Source organism: Pelophylax lessonae (genome assembly GCF_965119305.1).
Source record: "Pelophylax lessonae genome assembly, chromosome: 10".
NCBI lineage: Eukaryota > Metazoa > Chordata > Amphibia > Anura > Ranidae > Pelophylax > Pelophylax lessonae.
In genome coordinates, this window is record NC_138777.1 from 179,561,152 (window position 1) to 179,577,589 (window position 16,438).

The window sequence follows — 16,438 nt, forward strand, 5'->3', positions numbered from 1 at the left end:
TGATCTGTTCAATGCTTTTGCACAGAGCAGCCCCCAATCCTCCTCTTCTCGGGTCCCCTGCCCACGTTACAGGCCCCTCCCTAATGTCGAGTGCCCCCAAAGCACAACACTAGTTTTATACCTATGAGTGGCACTGCTCTTGGGTTCAATGGAGGATTTTTATGCATAATGCTCATAAAGTGGAAATAAAGTGAACCTTCCATGGCGGTGGATAAGTAACATTTACAAAGGTTGTTTACAGCTCATTCTTTCTAACTCAGAGAGTGCATTAACCACTTAAGCCCCGGAAGATTTTACCCCCTTCCTGACCAAGGGGTATTTTGTGATTCGGCACTGCGTGACTTTAACGGACAATTGCGCGGTCGTGCGACGCTGTATCTAAACAAATTTGGCGTCCTTTTTTTCCCACAAACAGAGCTTTCTTTGGTGGTATTTGATCACCTGTGCGATTTTTTGATCATGCGCTATAAACAAAAAAAGAGCGTAAATTTTGCAAAAATAGCAATATTTTTCACTTTTTTTTATATGAAATTCTCCCCCAAAAAAATGTAAAAATCAAAATTTTTTAACATTTTCGGCCAATTTGTTTTATGCTACCTATGTTTGGTAAAAAAAAAAAAAAAAAAAAAAAAAAAAAAAAAAAAATCGCAAAAAGCGTATTTTGATTGGTTTGCGCAAAATTTATCGCGTTTACTAACAAAGGGAAAGATTTTTGTCATTTTTGTTGTTTTTTTTTTTTAACGTGTAATGGCGGCGATCTGCGATTTTTTTTGCGGTACTGCGACATTGCGGCGGACAGATCGGACCCTTGACTGACATTTTTGACACTTTTGGGGTTACCAGTGACATTTCTACAGTAATCAGTGCTATACATATGCACTGTTACTGTAAAAATACACTGGCAGTGAAGGGGTTAACTTTTTTTTAAAGGGAGGGGCTATGTGTGTCCCTAGGGGCGTGCTTTCTACTGTGATTGGCTGTGGCTTCAGATGTATGAACAGTGATCAACGGTTCTACATAGTAGAACCGTATGATCATCCTTCATACACAGGGGAGAATGACAGGCAGCTTGTTTACACAAGCCGCCTGCCTTTCTCCCTCTCCCCCGACGATCGCAGAGTGACCGGCGGACATCGGGTCCGCTGGTCACACGCGCGCGGGGGGGGGGGGGGTGTGTGACCGCGCGGGAGCTCCCTAGACCCTCACAGGCTAGCGACGTAGACCTTTGCCTGTGAGGGGCTGACTGCCGACGTAGATCGGCGTTAGGCAGTCGGCAAGTGGTTAAGATCTCCTGAGTTTCAGAAACTGTTGTGACTAGGATGGTTAGATGTACACAGGTCTTCTAATTTGTGTTTTTTTTTTCTGTTTGTTTTGTTGTTTCTAAATGTCATTACAGTCCTCAAGGCCTCTGTATATTATATATTCTGCCTTCTCTGCCTTTGCTCCCCTGCCCCTGCGTGGGCTCAGAGCCTGAGACTGGAAGGTTTTGTTGAGTTGTATGTTCTTATGTACAGTATGTCGAACTACACCAAAATACAATAAAAAGAATAAAAAAAGTGGAACTAAAACCTCTTATCCTTTACACCCAAGGAAGCTGCCATCTTAGCCTCTGTTTGATCTGCAGTTGCCATAGTGCTGTAGGTGTGATCAGTTATGACACCAGTCATTTAATCGCTTGACAGTTCAGTTGAGAGCACAAGCAATTGTGACAGTTATCATTTATGGCATACCTTGAATGTAACTGTTTCGGGAGACCGTTAAATTAACGTGTTTAGTTCTGCTTTAAGTACCGTGTTACTACATTACAATCAGATTGTAGATTACATTTTCTAGCTACTATAAAAAGCAAAGGTCTACTTGGTGAGGACAGACATAACAATGAACAGTGTGGGGACAGGATAGGAATAATCAGTCACAGGGTAAAAGAGAAGCATATCCTAGTGGCAGCTGAGTGCAGAAATAGGCAAAAAAGAAGGAGATGTGCTAAGTCGTGTTCCTTCATGTGATTGGCTCACCTAAAGGGATAAATAGAGTAGGTGCTTATGCCTCAGGACACAGAAAAAGTGCCTAGTGCAGGATAATGCAGTGTTAGCCACATTAATGGAAGCAATGGGTATACAAGACGAGAGGAGGAGAGACAGCAGGAACAGTTGGATAAGATGACCCATGAGAGCAACAGCATAGGAATCATAGGTTCATAAAGAGGTGGGGGGGGGGGGCAATGAGCCACAGATGATCTCCCTGAATGCAGCTGATGACGTCATCGGTGCATGTGCTCTGAAGAAACGGCCACCCATGCCGTTTCTTCAGAGCCCTGTGCCGTGACCAACGGCTCCCGCACGCCTGCGCGGGACTGATGTCATGCGGCTCTGGCCAGAAATACAGCCGGAGTCCGCAGACCTGGAAGGAAGACGGGCGAAGATTGATGCAACCGATAGAGGGGACAACGCGGGCTTTGTTTGCAGGTAAGTGTCATATAATGTGCTTGTATGCAATGGGTTTTAAAGAGGTTGTAAACCCAATTTTTTTTTTTCAACCTGAAAGAGAAACACATAATGAGCTAGTATGCATCGCATACTAGCTCATTATGAAATACTTACCTTAGAACGAGCCCCCCGCCCCCTGCCCGCTTACCTCTATGACGGGCGACATGTTCAGTCACCCGTCTTCCCGGATCGTGGCATCTGGCCATCTGATTGGCCGGAGCCGCGGTGACGTCACTCACAGCATGGGGCTCTGAAGGAACGGCACCATGTAAGGTAAATATCTCCTAAACGGTACATGTTTAGGAGATATTTATAGTACCTATAGGTAAGCCTTATCATAGGCTTACCTATAGGTGCAACTTGCAGAGCAGGGTTTACTTCCTCTTTAAAGATTTCTACACAGCACTACAGAATACGGACATGTACCCGTAGAAATGTTCATCTTTGATGAACATATTTCATCTTCGCCAGCACACCATGGATCTTCAATTGCAGTCCAAAACTTTGGTTGCAGAGAGATCACATCACAACAGAATTACTGCAACGAGGCTCCGAAACCCTGCACTTATTCTGTTGTGTTGTGATCTCTCTGCAACAAAAGTTTTGGACTGCAATTAAAGATCCATGATGTGCTGGCGATCATGTGTATTTATCTGTGGTGTATTCATTGTCCAGCTGGTAATCGCTACAGCACCCACTACAGAGGAGCCTGTAATCCAGGAATGTGTGCGATGGGAATTATAGACAAGATGAAATGTAATCTTCTACTAGAAACAAACACTAAGCCAACGTTGCGTGTTTGAATTCAGTATACCTGCATAAGATTTTGCTGAGCGTGTTCATAACTAGGCAGGGCCCCTTCTCCAATAAGCTCAGTATCAAACAGTTCTGTGATGAGGATGTTAGCACGCTCCAACATGTCTCCATCTGTAACGAAAAATTGGAAATGTGTAATACAACACCAAAAACTTGTTTACGAAGACAAATGTATCAAATGCAAACCAACTATTCATCCAAAAGCAACTCCACTCACTCTGATGCATTTCACCTCCCTGCTGGGGCTTAGTTGTAGGTTTGTAGAATCTTTGGAGTCATCCAATAGTCAATGTTGATTAAAGCATTAACAGATATTTTTGTGATAATGCATTTATTTAGCAGCTCCATTCAGCACTGTCCATAAGAAAGGGATAACCATCTTCTCAACTGGAGGGTGTTAGCCCATACCAGTTTTATTTGTAGCTGCAGTATTTGAAGGGACACTAAACTCTGGTTTACAAAATAAAAAAAATAAAAAATTCAATTATATATTCCTAACTCAAAAAAGTACTTTTATTTCTCCCAGCCTCCACAAATCCAAATGTTGCTGCTGGGATCCAACTTTCTGTTGGAGGGTGGCTATATTTGTTCTCTATGGTCCCACTGCATGTAGAATTGTAGCCACCCTCTTGCTTGCTCGCGAGGTGGACTATGTTATGTATAGTGTGCATGGAGCAGTGCACATGACCACAACTAACGTGCACTACTCGTTCGAAAAAAACAGAAGTGAGGGGAAAAAAAGAAGAGGTTTGGGAGCTCATAGAGGATTTTGCAAGGAGGCAGAAAAACACAGTAAGAAACAACTTCATTACAAATGAGTTTTAGGGCCATTAAGTAGTGGATGTGTATGGATTTTTTATTTTTTTTGGAAATACAATAATAGAGTTTAGTGTCACTTTAACTACTTGCCACTCAGGCCAATTCTGACATTTCTCCCCTTCATGTAATAATAATAATTTTTTTGCTGTTTTTGTATGCACGCGGGATCGACGCGTGCGTTCACTTTTGTTGGCGAGCATGGGGGGATGAGGGCGCATTAAAACATTTATTTGATTTTTTTCCCCCTATTTTTACACTCTCTATATTTATTTTTTGTTAACACTTTTATTTCTGTCACAAGGAATGCAAACATCCCTTGCAATGGCAAAAGGCTGCGACAGGTCCTCTTTACTGGGATATCTGGGGCTTATAAGGGGAAAACAACTCCACCCGCTGCTTATTAAAGCAATCCAGCATCTAATTAGCAGCTAGGATGGCTTTTACATTACAGGGAATCTCCCACAGAAAAAAAAAAAAACAATACTTGGATGAGGTCTGTAGCTGCAGGCATCATCCTAGTAAAACAAGTAAAAGTCGAGGACATCATATGATGTCCACTCGTGTTAGCCCCATGAATGGGAGCAATGGGTATACAAGACGAGAGGAGGAGAGACAGCAGGAACAGTTGAAAAGGATGGCCCATGTGAGAGAGCAACAGCAGAGGAATCATAGATTTATAAAAAGGTGGGAGGGGCCAATGAGCCACAGATGATCTCCCGCTGCTCTCAGTGGGGTTAATTTACTAAAACTGGAGAGTGCAAAATCTGGTGTGGCTCTGCATAGAAACCAATCAGCTTCCAGGTTTTCTTTGTCAAAGCTTAAAGTGTTACTAAACCCACAACAGTAAAATCTGTCTGTATATTCAGAATAGCATGCTTGCTATACTCATATACTTAAAGCAGAGTTCCACTGGTTTTTGTGCTACACAAACACACCCTCACCTGTCACACAATCCAGCGTTGTGGCCAGTGGGAGCCTCGGTTCTCTCCCTCTTCTCCCTGCGGCGCCGGCATCACAAGTGAGGGCACCCGGCTGTGACAGCTTGCGGCTTCACAGCCGGGTGCGCAAAACTAGGTACTCGCCCCCCCCCAAAAAATGACAAGCCAAATGTGGCATGTCAGGGGGTCAGGAGGCCTTAAAGTGGAAGTTCCACTTTTGAGTGAATTTTGCTTTAAGTGATTAATCCTCTGCATTATGTAAAAGGTTCTTTGATCCTATATGCACAGCTCCTCCCCTCCTGCAATGTCACTCTGGACAAGTCCAGATAAGACAGTCAGAGTAGTTCAGCTGCACATACTCAGTTTGGTCTCTATTGCTGGAGAAAACATTTCCTATTTGAGCTGAGTTGGTCAGGTCACATGGTATTGACATCACACATGTGGGCGTATATACAGGTCCTAAATGACAGCCCAGTTCCTCCCTCCTCCTCCATGCCCAGTAACTAAAAAAAGAACACAGTGGGTGGGATGTCACATCTTGATTGATGGATGATGCGCCTCCGATAAAAGCATGAGGACCCAGGCTATAGTGGATTTGAGGCAGTGATTCCCATAAATGAGATAACACCACAGTACATATTTCTGCAGTGTTCTTTTTTGATCTCTCAACAGCATCAGTTACAGCCTGCAGATGTGCATATTGAGGTAATAGATATTTCTCAACGTTTAAAAATAAATGTATTTCCTAATTTCTAAATTCATAAATAATACAGATCATGGCAAAAATGTGTTTTCTTTTTTTCATATTTGTGATCCTTCCTTCTCTCTTTCTGTGCCTTTCCTTATTTTCTCTCTCTCCCCCTTGTCATCCTCATTCCACTGCCACCTGTCATCCTCATCCTCCTCCCACCTGGCACCCCACTGCAACCTTCTTAACACACTACCCCCCTGTCACCCTCATCTTCATCACACCTGGCACCCCACTTCTGCCTTGCTAACACACTACCCCCCGCCCGTCATACTCCTCGCACCTGGCACCCCACTGCAACCTTTCTAACACACTACCCCCCGTCATCCTCCTCCCACCTGGCACCCCGCTGCCACCTTTCTAACACACTACCCCCTGTCAGCCTCATCTTCATCCCACCTGGCACCCCACTGCCACCTCGCTAACACCCTACCCCGTCACCCTCATGTTCATCACAACTGGCACCCCACTGCCACCTTGCTAACACCCCGAACCCCTGTCATCCTCATCCTTTTCTTCATCACACCTGGCACTTCACTGCAACCTTGCCAACACTCTACCCCATCATCCTCATCACACCTGGCACCCCACTGCAACCTTGCTAACACCCCACCCCTGTCAAACTCCTCTGAGGAAGGAGTGGGGGTATGGCTTGCCAGTGCTGTGTGTGTCTATTGACGCACACACCCCGTCTTGGGAGTGTTCCCACACAGGTGCCCCTTTAGCACACGGCTTGCTGAGGGGGCATTCAGAGGAACAAGGAGCAGACAGTGCCGATGGGGAACTGCCAAAGAGGAGATAAGCGACTGCTCTGTGCAATACTGTTTCACAGAGCAGGTGAGTATTGCATCTATTTTCTTTAAGAAAGAAAAATAGCATTATAGAACATTTAAAGACTAATATTATTTACATAGTTACATTAGTTCAGCTTGGACCAATATATATTTGAGGAAAATTTGAGGGCTGTGTGTGTGTGCATATATGTGTGTGTGTGTGTGTGTGTATATATATATATATATATATATATATATATATCTATATATATACACACACACACACATATATGCACACACACACTGCCCTCAAATTTTCCATTCGCCTGCTCGCATTTTGAGAGTGGAAAATGATTGAGGGCGAGTGTCGGGCTGCCTTGGGAACCGTTCTCCCAGTGATTGCCCAGGGGAAGAGAGAGGAGAGGAAGAGGAAAGCCAGCCAGATCATCACAGAGGGGAGATCGTCCCGCTGTAACAGCTTTCATTCATATTGCCGGGCGCTAGCCATCACACACAGCACTGCCTCCTGGCCCAGCTCCTTTGATCGACAGAACACCGGTCCAATACCTGGACGTGTTACGTCTATCATAGGAGCTGATCCAAGAGACGGGACTGTGTGTGATGGCGAGCGCCCGGCAATTCAAATGAAAGCTGTTACAGTGGGGCGATCCTTGCTCTGTGATTATCCGGCCGGCTTTCCTCTTCCTCTCCTCTCTCTTCCCCTGCACTGGTTAGGCTGCATTGACGGGCACTAGTGAGGCTGCACTAATGGGCACTGGCGAGGCTGCACTAATGGGCACTGGCGAGGCTGCACTAATGGGCACTGGCGAGGCTGCACTAATGGGCACTGGTGAGGCTGCACTAATGGGCACTGGGGAGGCTGCACTGATAAGCTTCACTGATGATGCGGCACTGATAAAGTTGTTATTAATATTTATTTTTGTAATTTCTGCATTCATGCAAAACATCAAAAATATTTAACAGTGTTATTTTATGAGATAATATATGAGGGCGTGTTTAGGGGTGGAATTAGGGGCGGGGCAACTGGTGGCAAGTAATCCTTAAGGCCTGGCTAGTAGCTCAGGACTTGAAATTTTGAGCCCTGTGTGTGTGTACATTCATACATATATAATAGAAATTAAAATTATCAACCTACACAGGGCTGAATTCAAGGACACCTCGAAAATCAAAGTGAAAAAAATGATGCAGCAAGCTTGTCCATTTTGCTGAAATGTCATTGCAGCAACTTAAAATGGTACTCAGTAGTTTGTATGGCCCCCACGTGCTTGTATGCATGCCTGACAACGTCCAGGCAAGCTCCTAATGAGACGACAGACAGTGTCCTGGGGTATTACATCCCAGATCTAGACCAGGACATCACTGAGCTTCTGAACAGACTGAGGTGCATCCTGGCGGCATCGGATGGAACGAAACATAATGTCCCAAAGGTGTGCTATTGGATTTAGGTCAGGCGAGCATGGGGCCCATTCAATGATATCAATTCCTTCATTCTCCACTAACTGGCTGCATACTGTGGCCGGGCATTGTCATGCACCAGGAGGAACCCAGGACCCACTGCAACAGTGTAGGGTCTGACAATGGGTCCAAGGATTTCATCCCGATACCTAATGGTAGTCAGGGTGCCATTGTATAGCCTGTAGGGCTCTGTGCATCCCCCCATGGATATGCCTCCCTAGACCATCACTAACCCACCACCAAACTGGTCATACTGGATGATGTTACAGGCAGCATAACATTCTCCACGGTTTCTCCAGACCCTTTCAAGTCTGTCACATGTGCACAGGGTAAACCTGCTCTCATCTGTAAAAAGTACGGTGGCCAGTGGCGGACCTGCCAATTCTTCAAGCTCCACAGTGCAGGGCAGTGAGCACAGGGCCCACTAGAGGACGTTGGGCCCTCAGACATCCTCATGATGTCGGTTACTAATTCTTTGATCAGAGACATTCAAACCAGTGACCTGCTGGAGGTAATTTTGTATGGCTCTGGCAGGGCTCATCCTGTTCCTCCTTGCACAAAGGAGAACATACCGGTCCTGCTGTTGGGTTAAGGACCTTCTATGACCATATTCAGCTCTCCTGGGAGACACAACAAACCTTCTGGCAATGGCACGTATTGATGTGCTATCACCTCACACTACCAGTCGTGACACTGGATAATATTTTGCAAAGACAAGTCCCTAGCTAACACTTTATCCACATGTCCTCTGTGGAAATGAAAAAAAAAATAAGTTTGGCACAATAGAAACAATAATAAGCCTACCAACCATTATTTAGGTGGTTCATGAAATTTTATTGCATCCACTATCACATTATTTAGAAATATTGAGCTCCATATTAGGTAGAACAATGTCTCACCTGGTCCCACTGTCACCTCCTTTGAATGCTTGTTGATAACTTTGATCTTGTCACCAAAGCCATTGGTTTTTACTATCTGAACAGCTGCCTCTGCCATAGGAGTAAACACCTGCAATTAAATCACAATTGCAAGTTACCAATAATTATTGCCTTGAATGCTCTCACCGGGGATGAAATTCTGTCAGTGTGTACCACAAGTTCTGGCAGAAATTAGGGACAGTGTAATGAGTAGATACACCCAACAAAAGTATAAAATGAGACAGGCTGCTTACCTCAATAGCATAACAATAGTCTGCTCCGGCTGTGATCGCCATCATTGACAGAAGTCCAGTTCCAGTCCCAATATCTAAAACAATGGCTTTCTCCCCTCTTTCCTTTACTCTCTTCACAGCTGAACAAATGCCTTGATAATACTTCTCATTCTGCGGAAGACATAAGATTTTTAAGTTCTGAGAGTACAAAATGATCAGTGATAAATAGATTTAAACCCACACTAAGTAAATGTAGTGATGTGACGAAAGATATATAAATATAAATAAATGTATAAAAATTACAATAAATTGAGTAATGCAGCTGCTGTTCACCAAGTAAATAACTCGGACAAAATAGTGGTAAGAACAAGAAGTCACAGCGCTTGCAAAAATAAATACCTACAATAACCAAATGTGTAATAAATCCACAAAATAAGTGCAAATATCCAGTGCATAAAGTGCAAAGTGTGAATATAAATAAAAATATTCCTAATTAATAAAGTGTCCAGAAAACTGTTGATTAAGTCCACGAAATTTGAACTTTTTTAAATTTGTGGACTTTATCAACAGTTTTCTGGACACTTTACTAATTAGCAATATTTTTATTAATATTCACACTTTGCACTTTATGCACTGGATATTTGCACTTATTTTGTGAATTTATTACACATTTGGTTATTGTAGGTATTTATTTTTGCAAGTGCTGTGACTTCTTGTTCTTACCACAAAATGATCAGGATCATAAAAAAGGACAAGCATTTATTTTTATGTGGCACTGGTTCTGAGTCTCTGTAACCTTATTCCTGGGACTTGTGCGCATGGCTTAGCTGTACACACTGACACACTCTAATATCACTCCTTAACAGGACAGCAAAAAAATGCAATACCTAAACTAGCCATAGCGGAGTCCGTTTTTTTTTTTTTCAACAAGTGGGTTGAATGAAAAAACTGACATGATTATCCCATCCACACTATAGAAGTGCATAGGGGAATCTTCCCCACAGTGTCTTTGTATTCTGACAGCGATGGGGCGTCCCTGCTGTCAGAATACACTGATCAGCACTGCAGGCTATAGTCAGCAGGGTGGTTGTAACAAAGTCGATCAGTACAGTAACTTCTGTACAACTACAGTGCCTATACATGGTTTGAAATATGTCCTGTCTGAGACAGCCGAATTTCCATCCATCTATGGGCATCTTTAATCACTTCAGCCCTGGAAAGTTTACCCCCCTTCAGGACCAGGCCATTGTGATGCGGCAGTGTGTTATTTTAACTTACAATTGCGCCTGGGGTACCCAAATAAAATTGATATCCTTTTTTTCCCCACAAATATAGCTTTCTTTTGGTGGTATTTGATCACCTCTGCGGTTTTATTTTTTGCGCTGAGCTCAAATTTCTTGTATTCTGCTACGTTTTTGGTAAAAAAAAAAAACAATTAGCATATATTGATTGGTTTGCGCAAAAGTTATTTTGTCTACAAACTATGAGACAGATTTATGGATTTTTTTTTTTTTTTTTTACTAGTAATGGCGGCGATCAGCGATTTATAGCGGGACTGCGACATTGCGGCAGACAAATCTGACACTAAGTCACACTTTTTGGGACCAGCGACACTAATACAGTGATCAGTGCTAAAAAAATGCACTGTTACTGTACTAATGACATTGGCAGCGAAGGGGTAACATAAGGGCAATCAAAGGGTTAAATGTGTTCCTTGGGAGTGCTTGCTAACAGTGTGGGGGATGCTTTGACTGGGGGAAGACAGAGATCCATGTTCCTGCTTAGCACAAGACACAAGATCTCCATCTTCCCCCCTCACAAAACAGCGGTCTGCCTTGTTTACAGACAGACCGCCATTCTGTCTCTCTCACGAACAATCGCCGGTCGCTGGTGAACATCAAGTCCGTCAGACACGCCGATTGGCGTGCGCGTGCCCCAGACCCACTGCACGAAATGATATACAGGTATGTCATTTTGCGCAGGAGGGCTGCCCTGCCGCAGTATAACTGCGTGGGGCAGTCCAGAACTGGTTAAGGTGATTCTAAAGGCTGTCATTTAAACAAATCAAAAAATGCTGTACACACCTGTTCTGTGCAATGGTTTTGCACTGAGCAGCCCCAATCCTCTTTGCTTTTTAGGCTTGGCTCCTCCCTCCTGCTAAGTGCCCCCAATAGCAAGCCTCTTGCTAGTCCCGCTGCTGTGTGAACCAATGAGGAGAGAGAGAGACCCGGGAGAGCTGCTGCTCTTATGCACATCGCTAGATCGAGATGGGTGTGTGTGTGTGTTGCACCCAAAAGGTTTTTTACCTTACTGCATAAAATGCAGTAAGGTAAAAAAAAAAAACAAAAAAAAACCAAAAAAAAACCTTCTGCCTTTGGAACCACTTGGTGGCCATATACTAATCGAAATTTGCTCATCGTGTGGGCTCCCTACACTGACATCTGTCTAAGGGATATGCTGGAAAAATGTTATTAACCAGCAGCTGCATACAATCAACTACAGCTGCTGACCAGTGTATTCTGACAGTAGTGAGTGCCACTGTCAGAATATAACGTCCTAGCGTTGGAAAGGGAGGGGGATTCCTCATTTGTGTGGATGAAGGAATATGTTAGAAACCTGGTGCAAATGCCTCCACTTCAACCCTCAAACTGGCTAATCGCATGTGCAATGCTTTGCAGACTCCTATTAAAAAAAATTTATTACATGCACATTTTTTTTCCTGCAAACCTGTGCATGGACTATTTTTTTTCAAGAGTGGACCTAGCCTTTAGGTAGGTATGGCTCTCAGAAGACTTTATGAACCCTTTGAAGATTTATCCCACTCAGTTTGGCCAACTGTTACATTTGCGATTAACATGCTTGTGCTAAAGTCGAGCATTGCCTTTTTCATCTGGAAAGTATTTACAGATCATTATTTTCACTACAAACACAAAAAGACACTAAAGCTGGCCGTACACTAGTAGATGTTCAAACAAATGCTAATAACAAACATTCATATAAAAAATCTCATCGGTATATTTGATGGCTTGACTTTATCGCATTCTAGTAAAGTAAAAAACCTTCTGCATACAGCTTCCCCCCCCCCCCCCAGCCTGCCCAAATGCATACCTGAGCCCAATCTCGATCCAGGGATGTGCACGAGAGCCAAGGCTTTCTCGCTCCCCACTGGCACAGATATAGCCACCGGCTCCTGCTACTGTCAATCAGAGCCAGTGCTGAGGGAGCAGGGGGCTGGGTCGAGCCCCGCTTTGTGTGTCTTATGGACACACAGAGCAGGGCTCAGGAGCGAGCATGAATGAGTGCCCCCATAGCAAGCCGCTTACTATGGGGGCACTCGGCAGAAGGGATGAGCCAGGAAAACTGGCGGGAGACAACGAGGAGGATTGGGGCTGCTCTGTGCAAAACTATTTCCCAGAGCGCTTAAGTATAACATGTTTGTTATTTTAAAAAAAACAAGCTTTACAAAACACTTTAACATTAAGTTTTGGAGTGAATAGACTTTACTGAATGACAAGCACATTTACGGTTAGAAATTTTCCATTCTGGTCAGTGCGGTCGGAAGTGAATGTCAATTTGACCATTAGAAAATCAAGCCAAAGTTCTTAAAAGGAAAAATTTCAAACGAAGTTCTACTAATGTATAGCCAGCTTCACTCCTTAATTGGGCATCGGCAAAACCAAACAGTCCCTTTAAGCCTCTCTTACCAACTGTGCATCAATCATTGCTGATTTGTAGTAAATTCCACTTAAATTTGAGGCCACTGCAGGTACCACTAATTACTCTCAACTTGCTAACCATCTAGTGGCCCTAAAAGTCCCAGAGAAGGCTCTTATCTGAGCTGTGCAAATGATCCTCGTTTAAATTATTTAAAGCAGGAACTGTTCAAAGGCCTCTTGATGGCAGACATCTTATTTTCTTCCACACTATTGTCCCTTCACTTCTGGCATTGGTGGTGGTGGTGATCTCAGCTAAGGAGCATAGGAAGAGACAATCAGCAGCTCTGACTACACTCTGATCCTTCCCTTCAGAAGAGATGACATAATTAATGTATATAAATAGACACTGTCACCACGCCATGCCTATTAGGATTAACATCTCAAATTAAAGCCCAACTCTGGGCATGAGTACCCTAATTGGTTTACAGCAGCCAGACATTCCTTTTCCTCAGAAGTTAATTCTAGCCATGCAAGCAAATCCAGCTTATCATACATAGTTACATAGTTAGTGAGGTTGAAAAAAGACATCAGTCCATCCAGTTCAACCTATGATGTGTGTGTGTGTTTGCTTTTAACCGTACATTGTATACCCCCATACGCATATGTGAGCACTGTATATCATCTAATTTACATGCCAGCATTAGTAGAACTACCGCTGTACTTCCAGGTCACTCCAGATGTATGCACTGCAGGTCTCGAAGACCCTGATGCTGCAGTCAGTTCTCTGCACCTCGGCTATCCACAAAGCGAAGCCCGAGGCTGTGTGTTTTGCTAATGGTCGGGAGCTGTACTAATCCCAGAATGTAGGGCAGCACAGTGGTGTAGTGGTTAGCACTTTCGTCTAGCAGCAAAAGGTTCACTGGTCCGAATCCCAGCCATGACACTACCTGCCTGGAGTTTGCATGTTCTCCCTGTGCCTGCGTGGGTTTCCGCTACTCCAGTTTCCTCCCACACTTTAAAGATATGCTGGTAGGTTAATTGGCTAGGTTAATTGGCTCCTGTCTCAATTGGCCTGTATATATGTATATATGAATGAATGTGAGTTAGGGACCTTAGATTGTAAGCTCCTTTTGGGTAGAGACTGATGTCCCGAGGGCGTACACAAGAAACCGGAAGTGACGTATCGGGACAGGAGCGGAGTGCTCGTCCATAAACGCTGCTGGATTTGCTGTTCTTAACTGTAAGTGAATAGTTATGTTTTTTAAATAAAATTTTAATATACTACACCACGAAAGTGTCTTTTTTCACCCAATGTCAGGAGACAGTAGATCGATAGAGGATATAGAGGTGAAAGGTTCCCCATAGACTACCAAGAGAGGAAAAGGACCATACACAGGAGGATTACAAACCACCGTTTATCAAATACCCACAAGCGCTGTTGTACATTATTGGAGGTGAGCAGTTAGCACACACAGAGGTGTCATTACTAGAAGAGCTCCCCACCCAGGTACTTAATCTACTGGTGAAGGACTTTGCATCAGATAATAACAAGGACTGTGTTACAAATATTCACAAAAACTGAAAGTCACTTTTTTGGTATTTGTTTATATTTATAATGCTTGTTTGCAAGGATTGATTGCAAATTCTATCTGTTTATGTTGATTATATAGAAGAAATATACTGAGTGAAGTAGATTCAACTAATTCAGTTTATACAGTAATATTGTATATTATGTTTTGGCTATTATTATATATGGTACACACTGGGCACTTTATTGTCACACATCTTACATAATTTATGAGCATTGTATACCTGTTAGATTCCACTATTGTGGGGCAGATAATCTAGCACTTTATTTACCTATGCAAATCACCACTAAAGATATTAGATATCACTTAGCACTTTATATTTTTTAAGGTTTCATATATCACTGATTACTACATCCAAGGTTGCGCAGTACTACAATATACACATTCGTTTGACAAACACTGTTTTTGTGTAACTAGTCCAGTACTAGCAGCACCTGGGAGGTAATATTTTATCACAGCTGATCTGACCCTTTTAAATTTGATAGCGCGAGAGCCATCACTCTCCGTTTTTTAATTTGTCTGTTAAAGTAATTGTGCCTGGAGTTGGGCTTTAACATACTCACATAAGCCAATGTTAAGCTTGCACAAACTTTGCCCTGTTGAGGTGAAAACAGACCTTGTCTTAACCTCTGCCAGTGTCAGGAGAGGTGTCGCTCAGCACTGCAGACACAAGCAACTGCTTCCCCTCCCTGGAGCACCAATTGTCCTTTATTTCCACAAACAACAACTGAAGAGACGTCATGACGACGCTTATGTAGCGAAATGCATTGAGGTCCAGCGCGTCCGACGTCACATCCGGTTTGTGGTAATTACAGCTTGGAACGCGGAAGTAAGGAGCGGCTTCCTGGTGATCAGCATAGCGGCTCCCCTGCCTGCATTTTTATACTGCCTATGTCAAGTGCCTGTGTGGCACCAGAAAATGTGAGTTGTTTTCTTCTGCTTATTTTCATTTAATAAAGACATACTGCACCATGAGGCTTTCTCCCTGTCATTTTCTTGAGCCACTTGGAATCTGAGCCACCTAAACAGGAGTTTTGAGCCACCCAAAACCACCCCTGAATCCCCTCTTAGGAAGAGGGTGTCGCTGAAAGATCCTTTAAAGAGCTCTACCTACACCATAGGTCCCTTGAGGCCTGGGTGCATCTGGTAAGTGACCCCGGCTCACTGGGTGAAGGATCAGACACCCATTACGTCACTTTGGCACCCCACCAATAGTAAGAAGCACGGTAAAGAACGAAAAAAAACGCACAACAAAGCACCACACATTTTTTTAAATATTCACATTATATATTTTTTATGAATTGTCTTGGCAAACGCATTATTGTGTAATCATTATATGGTGTGTCACGGATTGGTGTTTAATTATTGCATAAAGTATATTATTATGTATTTATGGTAGCACTCATAATCACAACACATGAACCGTGTAAGATTAAGCACCAGCACTTTATTCATTATATGTTTACAATTTGCTCATATTTGCACTATCACCTATCTTTATAGGTAATTTATTTGTGCACAGTCACTTTAGCACTTTTTCATTGGTGATACTCCCCCCATTCATATTGTTTCCTTCACTAACTGAGGTTGTGTTTTGGAATAATGTACTATAGGTGTTAGCGCCTCACTTTCCACCTAAACAACTGAAGAGTACAAGGCAGCAAATGCGTTTCGGTTGGGGGGCAGAAAATCCCCCTTCATATGATCCTGTACTATGTATTAGTGTTTAATGAACTCAAAACAAAAGCTCCTGTGTATGTAAATCTATGACAGTAGATAAGTCAGCGAGTGATTGTACCAGGGGCAAAACAATACCGGCAGAGATCAGGGGTCATCCCATACTATCTTATCTTATCCTTATAAGCACAGTGCAGTGACAATGTCTTTTTAATATCTAAATAAAAAAATCAATAAAAAATCATAGCAAAAACTAATACAAGCTTGGTTAGCTATATTTAGAGCCCATTGATTTAATTTCAAGTTAAAC

The 16,438-nt window shown here is 43.2% G+C and overlaps 1 protein-coding gene across 1 annotated transcript in view; it reads right to left on the minus strand.

Moving 5' to 3' along the window:
- Nucleotides 1-16,438, minus strand: part of PRMT7 (protein arginine methyltransferase 7) — a 102,748-nt gene that overhangs the window by 70,392 nt on the left and 15,918 nt on the right. The window contains exons 4-6 of the mRNA XM_082270548.1: nucleotides 9,228-9,377; nucleotides 8,956-9,064; nucleotides 3,301-3,413 (exon numbers count right to left, since the gene is read on the minus strand). Coding sequence (XP_082126674.1) covers nucleotides 3,301-3,413; nucleotides 8,956-9,064; nucleotides 9,228-9,377 — 372 coding nt within the window. The remainder of the gene's footprint in view (nucleotides 1-3,300; nucleotides 3,414-8,955; nucleotides 9,065-9,227; nucleotides 9,378-16,438) is intronic.